A 12,680-nucleotide genomic window follows, 5' to 3' on the forward strand; every position below is an offset into this window, starting at 1 on the left:
TAATATGTATTCTCCAAGCTTAAATGTTTGAATGTAAACCGGTATGATGTCCCCACTAATACCGGTATATAAAAGTCTTTAAATAAATACATAAATAAATAAATAAATAAAATAAATAAATACGTTCTAGTCAGCAAAAGCAAAGGCATGTAATTGAACTGCATATTTTGAATTTGCCAGTCCCTTTGTATTTTAGAAAAGGGGCCCTGGCATTTTGGGATATGCATACTTTGAATTCTCCTGGTGTGAGTCTGTATGTTTGGGTGGTGGTCATGATGGGGGTGACTGGTGAAAGGGGAATTGACTAGGGTGAATGTATGGGGTAACAGGTTGGTTGAGAGACTGGTTGGAGTGGTGACTGGTGAGAGAAAGGCAGACTTGTGAATGTGGGTGGTGACCTACTACCCCCAAACATTAATCTTATTCATCCCCCCACACACCAGGCTGCCTCTCTCTTCTACAAGTCACCCCATACAGTCACCTAGGTCACTTGCTCTCTCACCAGTCACCCCATATACACACACAAGGTTGCTTCTCACTCACTAGTCACCAATTCAACCATTCTCTCTCCCCCACCTGACACACCACACAGTCACGCTAGTCACTCCCCCTATCATCAGTCACCCCCACACAACAGGCTGCCCCTTTCTGACCAGTCACCACCCCACCACTCTTTCCCACCTGTCTCCCCATATAGTCACATCCCCTCTCATCAGGCATTCCCACATACCAAGCTGCCTCTCTCTCACCAGTCACCACCTTAACCAATCTCTATCCCCTACCTGTCACCCCATACAGACACATCAGTCACTCACCCTCTCACCAGCCACTTCTTATTAGTCATCCCAGATACCAGATTGCCTTTATCTCACCAGTCACCACCTTAACCAGTCTGTCTCCCATCTTTTACCCCATATAGTCACCCCTGTATTCCTTTCTGAGCAGTCATCCCCACACACACCAGGCTGCCTCTCTCTCACCAGTCACCATAACCATTCTGTCTCCCCCAAATGACACACCATACGATCATGCTAGTCACACCCCCTATCACCAATCACCCCCACACACCAGGCTGCCTCTCTCTCACCACTCTAAACAATCTTTCTCCCTTCTGTCATCCCATACAGTTCCCCCCAATCACTCCCACTCTCACCAGTCACACCAAAACACACACCAGGCTGCCTTTCTCAAAGTATTCACTACTCCAATCAGTCTCTCTCTCATCTGACACATTATACAGTCACCCCAGCCACCCCCCCCCCCCAGTCATACCACCTCTCACCCCCTAGTAACCCAACATATACACACCAGGCTGCCCTTCTCTCACCAGTCACAACCCCACCACTCTTTCTCCCAATGTCACTCCAAACAGTTTCCACAGTCACACCACCTCTCACCCCCTGGTAACCCAACACATACACACCAGGCTGCCCCTCTCTCACCAGTCACCACCCCACCACTCTTTCTCCCAATGTCACTCCATACAGTTTCCACAGTCACTCCCCCACTCAACAATCACCCCCCACATATCAGGCTGCCTCTCTCACTACTTACCACCCCAATCAGTCTCTCTCCCATCTGACACACTATACAGTCATTCCAGTCACCCCCTCTCACCAGTCACCTCCACACATCAGGCTGCCTCTCTCTTACCAGTCACCACCCCAATCAGTCTCTCTCCTACCTGTTACTCCATACAGTCACCCCAGCCACCCCCCCCCCACATACATCAGGCTTCTTCCCTCTCACCACTTCAACCAGTCTCTCTCCCACCAGTGAACCCACATACCAGGCTGCCTCTCTCTCACCAGTCACCACCTCAAACAATCCCTGCCTGTCACCCCATGCAGTCACCCCAATCACTCCCCCTCTCAGTAATCACCCCCCCCCCCACACACACACCAGGATGCCTCTCTCTCACCAGTCACCATCTCAACCATTCTCTCTCCCCCTACCTGACATACCATATAGTCATACTAGTCACTCCCCCAATCACCAGTAACCTCCACATACCAGGCTACCTCTCTCTTACCAGTCACCACCCCACCAGTCTCTCTCCCAATGTCACTCCATACAGTTTCCACAGTCACTCCCCCACTCAACAGTCACCCCCACTTACCAGGCTGCCTCTCTCTCACTAGTCACTGCTCCAAAAGTCCCTCTCCCACCTGTCACCATATACAGTCACACCTGTCACTCCCTCTTTCACCAGTCACCCCTACACACACCAAAAGATCTTCATTCAAAAATTAGAAAAAGGATCCATCAGAAGAAAATAGGATAAAACATAAGCATTGGCAAGTTAAATATAAGACATGGATAAGAGAGGTTAAGAAAGAATTTGAAATAAAGTTGTCCATAGAGGCAAAAACTCATAATAAAATCTTTTTAAAATATATCTGAAGCAGAAAGCCTGTGAGGGAGTCAGTTGGACCGTTAGATGATCAAGGGATTAAAGGGGCACTTAGGGAAGATAAGGTCATCATGGAAAGATTAAACAAATTCTTTGCTTTGGTGTTTACTGAAGAGGATTTTGGGGAGATACCCATTCCAGAGATGGTTTTCAAGGGTGATGATTCAGATGAACTGAACCAAATTTTATTTATTTATTTATTTAAATAATTTATATACCGGAGGTTCCTATATAATATACATATCACCACGGTTTACATAGAACAGTAACAATCGCTACATTTTGCGGTTTACATAGAACAGGATTAAACAACGAAGTTTTACATTGAGCAAAAATAAGTAAACAAGTTTTAACATTGAAACAAACGCAGTAAACAAGTTTTTACTTTGAAACAAATTAATAGAAGTAGGCAAATAGTAAATACTATTAAACCATTAATAGACATGCAGTTAATAAATCAAAAACTAACATGGAGATATGTAAGTCCACATGAATATATGTATGTAGACTGTATGTAGACAGCATGAATATGTGAATCTCTAATTGAATAATGAAGAATAAAAAAGATCTGAAAAATATCATTGTGGGAGTGAAAAGACTTTTTTCCTGTTCTTGGTTCTAGGGGAAGGCTAGTTTGAATAACCAAATCTGGTGAACCTGGAAGTTGTAGTAGGGCACATTGACAAACTGAAGAGTAGTAAATCACCTGGACTGGATGGTACACATCCCAGGGTTCTGAAAGATTCGAAATTTCATTTTTTATTTATATTTCAATTAATTTTTAACCTATCATTATAATCATTCATTGTACCTGAAGACTGGAAGATTGGCCATTGTAATCTCAATATTCAAAAAGGGCTCCAGGGGCGATCCATGAAACTATAGACTAGTGAGCCTGACTTCAGTGCTGTGAAAAATCATGGAAACTGTTATAAAGAATAAAATCACAAAACATTTAGATAGAGATGGTTTAATATACCTTTTTTTTGAAGGGGTGAATAATCATGTGGACAAAGGTGAACCAGTAGATGTGGTGTATTTGGATTTTCAGAAGGCATTCGACAAAGTCCCGTATGAGAGGCTTCTAAGAAAACTAAAGTCATAGGATAGGAGGAGATGTCCTTTTGTGGATTGCAAACTGGTTAAAAGATAGGAAACAAAATAGGATTGTTTTACTAAGGGAGGCAGAGTGGTGTAATTATCAGGCTGTGGCTTGGCAGGACACTTTGCCACTGGTAGACTTGGTGCAATTGGGACATGGATCCAGGCTGGGTTTAAACTCCACATTTTCTTTTGTAGAACAAATCACTCTGGTAATTAAAACAAACAGAGCAAGGCAGCTCACAATTGGTTTGCAATGCTGGGTAATCAAAAAGAAAGCTTGAAGGGTTTGAATGCGGATATACCCTCCCCACTCTTCACAGGAAGGGGCCACACTTCAGAGACTGCTGAGAATGAGCTACTCATTGCAGCATCTGAGGGGGAAAAAAAAATCGCATTCGTGCTACGGGGGCAGTCTTAACCTGTAAGGCACAGGGGATCAGTGTCACTCCAAAAACTAAACAGTCATCATACCAAGTGCTGTGTTCAAATACAAAAAAATGAAGTTTACTCAGTAAAAATAGAGCAGCTCAGCAACACAAAAAAAAAGCAGCTTCTTAGACAGTCTATAAATCTCTAAATGCAAATCCTCAAGCACTGTGAATAGCAATAGCAGTCTTCCCGTGACTCCTAAGGGTCTCACTCCCCCCAGATACCCTCAGAATTTAGGAATCCTCTTCGCAGGCAAACAGTAGCAAATACCTGGTTGTGTATTCAGTCATCCAGCAATATCCTCTCACTCATCTACCAGCTTCCCCTTACCCAGCCCTCACCATGATCCCAGCCCCATTACCGTCCTCTCTCACTCCCTTCCCAGACCCATTCCTTCCCTCTCTCACCCCTCCACAGCAACCCCCCATCCCTTTTCACTGCTTCTCACCCTCTCTCCAGTTCTCCGGATCATTAACTTCTCAACCAATGTTCCCTTACATTTGTGAAAGACAGCGTGCAAAAACATTTTCTTTTTGTGCAAGTTTTTATAAACCCAGTTCCAATGTGTGCAGTACGAGCAGGTATAAGGCAAATAATTTTGGGATTTCTGGTGCGTGGGGCTCACATGCTCGTGAGTACACAGCTTAGGGAGAACAATGCTCTCAACCCCTCCACTGCCTTCTGCTCTCTTCTCTTATTCCCATCTAACACACACTCACTCATACTCACCCAACTGCTGAGTCTGAGTTCCCACTCATTCCCAGTCCTTGAGTCTCTCTCCCCCAAGTCCCTGCCCTCCCGCCCAGTTCCTGAGTCCCTGCTCTCCCCCAAATCCCAAATCCTCAGTTTTGCTCATCTCCCACCCTAACTTACAGCTCGATGCCTCTCTAACCTGGTGTGGCTGGAGCTGCTGCGTCCAGCTTGACCTTCTCTTCCCTCCACCACCTCCCGCCTGTGCCCTGTGCTGCTGAACTGTTAAATGTCTGAGCCATAGGACTCTGGATCTGTGGAGCCCCTCATGATGAGAACATTATCTCTTTTGAACGTGAGTGTGCCTTCCAGTTCAAACAGCACAGGGCACGATAGGTAGAGCCCCCTGGTTCAAAGATCACGTGTTTCAACTGCAGGGGCCGCAGGAGAAGAGGGATCAGGCTGTAAGCAGCAGCAGTAGCCACAGTGGGTTAGAGGTGCCAGCCATAGTAGGGGTGGGAAGACATTTTTTGTGTATGTGGGGTGGTGGTGGTGGTGGTGGTGGTGGGGAGAGGGCAGTCACTTGCCACCACTTGCCACCCCCTAGTGAAGACTACGCCTCACTGGAATGTTATCAAATGCTCCAGTTCAAACCAGCAGTTTGGCCCAGAGCAATAAGGGCAGACACACAAGGAAAAACCTGAAGCATTTGGGAAATGATACTGCATTCCTCTGAAAATACACACACTCTCACACACACACACACACACACACACACACAACTCTGACTACCCTCCTCCCCGCCCCCACGCAATCAGAATTCCTCTTAAAATATACATATTCCCATAAGCCCCTCCCCTTACCTATACAGAGGCCCCCACGCATCCCCCCACACACCCATTCACACATGAGCACTCTACTCACCCATACACCCTCCAAACAGATTCATCTACTCACAGATACACACATCTGAGATTCGTCGCTGTTCATGTGTCTGCATTTGTCTGCCTGTCTGTCTGTCTGTGTGTCGTCATGTATCTGCATGTCTTGTACATAGCCCATGCTATGCTTTCCAAAGTTTGAATTTACTTCAGAATGTTTTGTGGTACCTGAGCAGATTGCTCTGGGCCAAGCTGTTAGTGTATGTATGGGGTTTCTTTTCTAATAGAGAACTTGCCAACATTTACAGCCTCTAACTGCAGCTTCTAAGTACCACAATCCTTTGTAAGCACTCACTCACACAGTCACACACATACTCACACACATACACACACTCACACACACACACATTCACTTGCACCTTTCAATATTGCTGATTTCCCCATCATATCCCATGTTTGCAACAAGTGGAAAAACCCTACTGAAGTGTAGCTTGTACTAAATATGTACTATAAGAGTCCCTTTAACTCCCCCCCCCCCCCACCACCCCTACCTTCGGAAGGCATTTCCAAGGTCATGCCTTTGCATGCTTTCTCCACTTGTTGCTGTTTTTAGAAGGTTTAAGGGAAAGTTATACATGTTTTGGTAGACATTAAGACCTTGCCATGGAAAATGGTGGCAATGTGTCATATGTAAATAAATGGGCAGCTGTCACCCCCTTCCACAGCTGAAAGAACCACATAAGAGCCAATTCCAATCTACCTAGCGGGGTAAATGTGACCTGGCTAACTTGAGCCTAAATCGGCAACAATGTTAATTCCAAGCAAGTAAGAGACCCATTCTTTCTGGGGCATTGCCATACTGAACCATATAACTCAATAGTGTCAGTCATCAATAGCATAATTAGCTGATTAAAATGCCAGCATTCTTAGTCAGTTCTGAAACTGGCTGGATCTTATAGCTTGAATGTATTCTCAAGTATTAACATTATACACAGGAATCAGAATTTAAGGGCTGTAAAACCTGGCCTTCGCACAATAATCCTCCAGAGAATGGTTTCCTCTATATAGTGGTGACTTCTATTTTTTTCCTCTAGAATGGGTTTGTAACGGGAACATTTGATCTTCAAGATGTTCTGTTTTATGGAGGAAGTGGCTTCACCATCATGAGATGCATGAGCTTTGCCCTGGAGAACTGTGAGAGGAAAGATGGCAACTACTCACCCCTGGAGCTGCTTAAATACAACTTCTACCTCCCTTTCTTTTTTTTTGGGCCCATTATGACGTTCGATCGATTCCATACACAGGTGAGTGTCTGTGTAATAGACTAGTCTGTCCCACTCTTTCTTATATTAATAAAATTATCCTGGGTCTACCACAGGTATTAACACTGACAAGTATTACAAACAATATACCCGTGTATTTCAATGAATTTTATCTTCAATTTTTATTATTTAACACACCTTTAAAAACATAACACATATCTATTTATATCACCCATACACACCACATTCACTCACACAGTAATAAAAATATCAAAAACCAACAATACAAATTTGTTATACTTTAACAATACTATTGCAACAGTCCCTCATTTACAATGTAAACATACTCCTCTTTTATTATTAATTACCCCAATTTCTACCGCTATTATATTTTGACACAAATGTAGACAATCATTTATAATTAAAGTTCCTTATTAAGTTCATATTTCATAGGTTACATCCTAACATAGTGAACATTTAATTAAATTGCCATTCTCATTTTCATGAAATTCATAACTTGTATTCCAACACAATCGATATTGCAATTTCTTTAATCTTATCCCATCGATATTGCAATTTCTTTAATCTTATCCCGACAGGAAGCTCCTGTTTCTCCCATTGGTTTCTTCAGGGGATTTTGTTCACATAATAATTTGCAATCATGAATCTCAACTTCATTGCCCAAATCTCAGCAGTACCGGAAACCTTAAAACCAAAAAAACATGTGCCAAATGAATACGTGCATCTATTACCCCAATGCTCCTCCTTCTAATAAATATTATTTAAAAAAATTCTTTAAACAATTTGAAAAAATATCTTATTATTTCCCTAGTCATTGTTATCAACATCGCTGCACTTACCCAAGCTCCAATGCTACAACTTCCATTTAAACCGTTATATATTTCTTCAAAAACTGCTTTACCGTTGTTTATTTCATCAGAAACTGCTTTACATCTACACAAATTCAAAAATAAAATCGATATGTACAAGCTGCACAATGTCTCCACGTGACCAACTCTCATTTTTTAAACCATTATACTAACCTGGAATTTATGTCACTATATCACGGGTAATGAAATACTTGTTTGAGAACATAAGGGAATGATATAGTGACATAAATTCCAGGTTAGTATAATGGTTTAAAAAATGAGAGTTGGTCACGTGGAGACATTGTGCAGCTTGTACATATCGATTTTATTTTTGAATTTGTGTAGATGTAAAGCAGTTTCTGATGAAATAAACAACGGTAAAGCAGTTTTTGAAGAAATATATAACGGTTTAAATGGAAGTTGTAGCATTGGAGCTTGGGTAAGTGCAGCGATGTTGATAACAATGACTAGGGAAATAATAAGATATTTTTTCAAATTGTTTAAAGAATTTTTTTAAATAATATTTATTAGAAGGAGGAGCATTGGGGTAATAGATGCACGTATTCATTTGGCACATGTTTTTTTGGTTTTAAGGTTTCCGGTACTGCTGAGATTTGGGCAATGAAGTTGAGATTCATGATTGCAAATTATTATGTGAACAAAATCCCCTGAAGAAACCAATGGGAGAAACAGGAGCTTCCTGTCGGGATAAGATTAAAGAAATTGCAATATCGATGGGATAAGATTAAAGAAATTGCAATATCGATTGTGTTGGAATACAAGTTATGAATTTCATGAAAATGAGAATGGCAATTTAATTAAATGTTCACTATGTTAGGATGTAACCTATGAAATATGAACTTAATAAGGAACTTTAATTATAAATGATTGTCTACATTTGTGTCAAAATATAATAGCGGTAGAAATTGGGGTAATTAATAATAAAAGAGGAGTATGTTTACATTGTAAATGAGGGACTGTTGCAATAGTATTGTTAAAGTATAACAAATTTGTATTGTTGGTTTTTGATATTTTTATTACTGTGTGAGTGAATGTGGTGTGTATGGGTGATATAAATAGATATGTGTTATGGTTTTAAAGGTGTGTTAAATAATAAAAATTGAAGATAAAATTCATTGAAATACACGGGTATATTGTTTGTAATACCACTCTTTCTTATGACAGATATCCGTTAAATGAAAAATAAACATAGATTTGTTTAATTTGCATGTAAAAGCAATATACATTATATATATAGAGAGAGCGAGAGAGACAGAGATATAGACATCGCATGCTGCCTTGGGTTCTTTCCTGAGAGGGAAGGGAACTCACAGTCTTTGAAGGCCCTTAGGCTGTCAGGGGATCTTCTGTCACCATCCTGTAAAAATAACACATTGTCTGTCGCACAGATTGGAGGTGGTAAAAAACAAAACAAAAACCCTTTACTGGAATAACTAATGCTGATGAATAAAATTGCTAGAGGGCCTAGTGAAAAATAGTGCAGTCCGTACGGATGTAGCCGGTGCCTATCATCCAGGGGTGCTATTGCTGCTGGGGTTCAAGTTGAGCAGGATGCTAGCTTCCTCGGCCCGTGGCGCAGTCAGTCCCTCTTAGATAGGGTGGCTCACACCCCTGTGAGATGAGGTCCCCAAAATGCAGCAAGACCCAAAATAAAGCATCAGGAAGAAAATACTAGCAGAAGAGTTAAGTAGCAATCAACCCAATGCCCATCCGTGCAGAAAAAAAGAGTCCTAGAAAAAATAACCAAGCAGTTTACTTTAACTTGAAAATGAGAGTCTAGGCCATAACTGAAAAAAAAATTAGGAATAGCATCAAACAGGTTATAGTGATGAAATCCATGGTTCCTTTGTCCGTTGCAGATTTCTTTACAGGTCTCCTTTTTGCTGCACCATCATTCATGTTGAGCAACATCTCCCTTTGAAGGGTTGGGGTAACTGGAATGTAGCTCCCGCATGCATTCGGCAAAACTTGGAAAAAGATCCCTAAGCTCAAAAATATTAAACAATGCCCAATTAGTCAAAAAACTCTTAAAGTGTAATCAAGAGTCCCAAACTCTTCTCACCCTTGCTTCTCTGAGTGCTTAGGCAAAAAGATATTTAAATCCATCCCTTCAGGATCCCAGACTGCCTCTTTCTTCTCCAAAAGCTCCAAAACAACTCTTCAACTGTAGATCAAAACCTCTAGGGATGAGTTAATGATCCAACCGCCAAGCTCTTTTGCACTTGGGACTGAATTTTAAAAGCGTTGCTCACGCTAAAAGGCCCATACATGCGAGCATATGGGCTGCGCATGAGCAACACATATTTTAAAAGCCTGGGATTGTGTACATATATACAAGGGCGTGAGTAAAATAAAAAAAGGGGACGGAGTTAGGTCATTCCGGAGGTGTTCCAGGGCAGACCCGACAGTTATGCAGGTAAATCCATATTTATATCTGGTGGCCACAGAGCGCAGTGGCTTATTAGCCACATATATTTTCTGCTGCTCCTGATGAGGTGTAAGCTTGCAGAAATCTCTTTTTTAGGCCTAACACAATGGGGTCAGGGGTCAAATGGGGGGGGGGGGGGTGCAGACTGAAGAATCGGAAGGGTCTGGAAGACCTTGAGATTAACTGGGCAAACTGGTGGACTAATTGGTAAAACCGGGAATGTCCATCATGCTAGCATGTTTTAAAATCCGCTTATCTGCTCGTGTTAAAGCTGACAAAGTCCTAAGGAAGCTATGCGAAGTATGTTTGCTCAAATCATGCGCACAAATAACGTGCATGATATAAAATTTCAGCATATGTCTGCTCACACACGCGTGTCTGGGCGTCCGCACTCTCGTTTTAAAGTTACCTTCCCTACGAGCAGAGACCCACCAAAAATCTCCTTCTTCCCCCTGAAACACTGAACATGCTCCAGGGGATTTTATACCCCACTGAAGACTATAACCCCCTCCCCAAGAAATGTGGTTATGCCAAGGGGAGGAATCCCAAATATCAAAAAGCCCCTCCCACTGCCCATTGCTGGAAAAAATATTTTGGAGCAAATGTTAGTGACGGGCAAAGCCCCCGTCACTCGGAAAACAAAAGAATGTCCACAGTTGAAAAATTGATGGTCACTGCATAACCTTCACCCTCTAGGATCTTGCTTCCTCTAACACCCACTAGGTCTGAGGTACTCTTAGAAGAATGGGCCCCTCTCGGTGCTCTGCTCTCCCCTTTATGGTAGTTGCTTTCTGGTGTGCAGATCTCTGTAGTCCAGTAATGCGAACTGTAACAGATGAGCATCTGCTGACTCCTTCCAAGCAGCAACTCTGAAAGAAGATCTCCCAGTCCTTACCCTGACTCCAACCAGAAACCCTGCCTGTCAACCTTTTAATGCAAATATTCAGTGAAAAGCAAGGTGTGAGGGACTAAATTCCCCTTTCACTATTCTTCATGACTGGTGGTTCTCTCACTCTCGGGATCCTCCTCGGATCCCAAGAAACCTCCGTTCTCCCGCTGACCTTGAGCCTCAGCCATCATCCTAGGACAGAAGACCGGATGAGAAAAACAGGTGCCAAAGTGGATTCATGAGTTTTGTTAAACACATTCCTTTACAAGGCACCTGCCACACACTCCTGCTCCCTCTGACCTTATTCAGTCAGCGTCTGTGAAGACTCTAATGCATATAGTATTGGACATGTTGGTGACATATAACTTACTGCTTGAGGAGAGCTGTCTAGTACAGAATAAATGCTTATGGTGAAACATCAATTACTGAAATAACACAAAAACAAGTGAGCACCAAACAGGCCAGTTTCCAAAGGATGCTGAGTTCCTGACCTAGGTGTCTAAGTTTTAGAATGAAAATTCGTCTAACTTGGGGCCTAATTTTAGGCCTGCTATTTGCATCCCTAAATGTAGGTACTTAAGTTAATTACCTAACATTGGAAATCAGCAGTAAGCAACTTTCCCCACCCTGGTCCTGCCTACCTTTTAGCACCTAAATTCAAGCTCTCAGTCAGCCCAGGATTTGTCGATAGGCACCCATTATGCCTGTGCCGAGGGCGGCAAATATTTACTGCCTTCCCTCTCTGCTGACTCTCATTTAGCAGAGAACAGCCCTCTGCTGCTCTGGAGGTGGGGGGGGGAAGCACCAAAAATGCAGAGGGAGTGACAACATTCTAAATCTGTCCCTGCTGCCAGCCCTAGTCAATTTTCAAAGGGAAAAAAATTTGGTGCCTAACTCTCAAACAGGCCGATTCAAAAAAACCAGCGGGAGAGCCACGGGTTCGGAAAACGGACACTGGCAAAATTGAGCGTCCGTTTTTGAACCCGGCGGGCAGTTTTTTTTTTTTTTAAAGAATTTTTTTTTTTTTTTAAATTTTAGGGGCCTCTGACTTAATATTGCGATGATATTAAGTCGGAAGATGTACAGAAAAGCAGTTTTTTCTGCTTCTCTGTACACTTACCCAGTGCTATCTGAAATTAACGCCTACTTTGGGCAGGCGTTAATCCAAGCCGCACATTTTACTTTCTGTATTTTGGGTGACTAACTAATAGGCTCATCAACATGCATTTGCATGTGATAGGGGCATTGTGAATTCAAAAAAGAAAATAAACTATCCAGCCAAAAAGTTTAAACATTCTCTGCAGTCAGTTTAAATTTGCATAAATACATCCAATAGTTTCCATGCCTCATGAACCTGATGAAGTATATTATATTTACCAGCTGCTACAGCCCTTCAGTGTTGCACCAGGAATTCACCTCCATATCTGAACCGTCTTTCCTGTTATTAAGGACTAATTGTATTCCCAAAGGGAGCAACTTTTGAACAGCCCGTAGTGTCTGCATCATCTGCAGGCACTTTTAGGCCGTGTGCACTGCAGCCAGTTTTCAAAGGAAAACCAAGCCCTTTAAAATGTTAAAAGCCAACAAGAAGTACACATATTTGTAGAAAAAAGATGTTGGAGATGTGTCAAGAAGCAAGGCAACTGGGAGCTAAAATAACAATAAGATATCCGTGTAAATGTTTGATGTATATT

General features: G+C 42.2%; 1 protein-coding gene across 5 annotated transcripts in view; it reads left to right on the forward strand.

The window, feature by feature from the left end:
• The window catches only part of HHATL (hedgehog acyltransferase like), a 125,204-nt gene that overhangs the window by 50,471 nt on the left and 62,053 nt on the right, over nt 1-12,680 (forward strand). For all 5 annotated transcript variants that reach the window (XM_029588332.1, XM_029588331.1, XM_029588330.1 and 2 more), the window contains one exon: nt 6,612-6,821. In XM_029588332.1, the coding sequence (XP_029444192.1) occupies nt 6,612-6,821 (210 nt within the window). The remainder of the gene's footprint in view (nt 1-6,611; nt 6,822-12,680) is intronic.

Source organism: Rhinatrema bivittatum, chromosome 2, assembly GCF_901001135.1.
Source record: "Rhinatrema bivittatum chromosome 2, aRhiBiv1.1, whole genome shotgun sequence".
In the NCBI taxonomy this organism is placed as follows: domain Eukaryota; kingdom Metazoa; phylum Chordata; class Amphibia; order Gymnophiona; family Rhinatrematidae; genus Rhinatrema; species Rhinatrema bivittatum.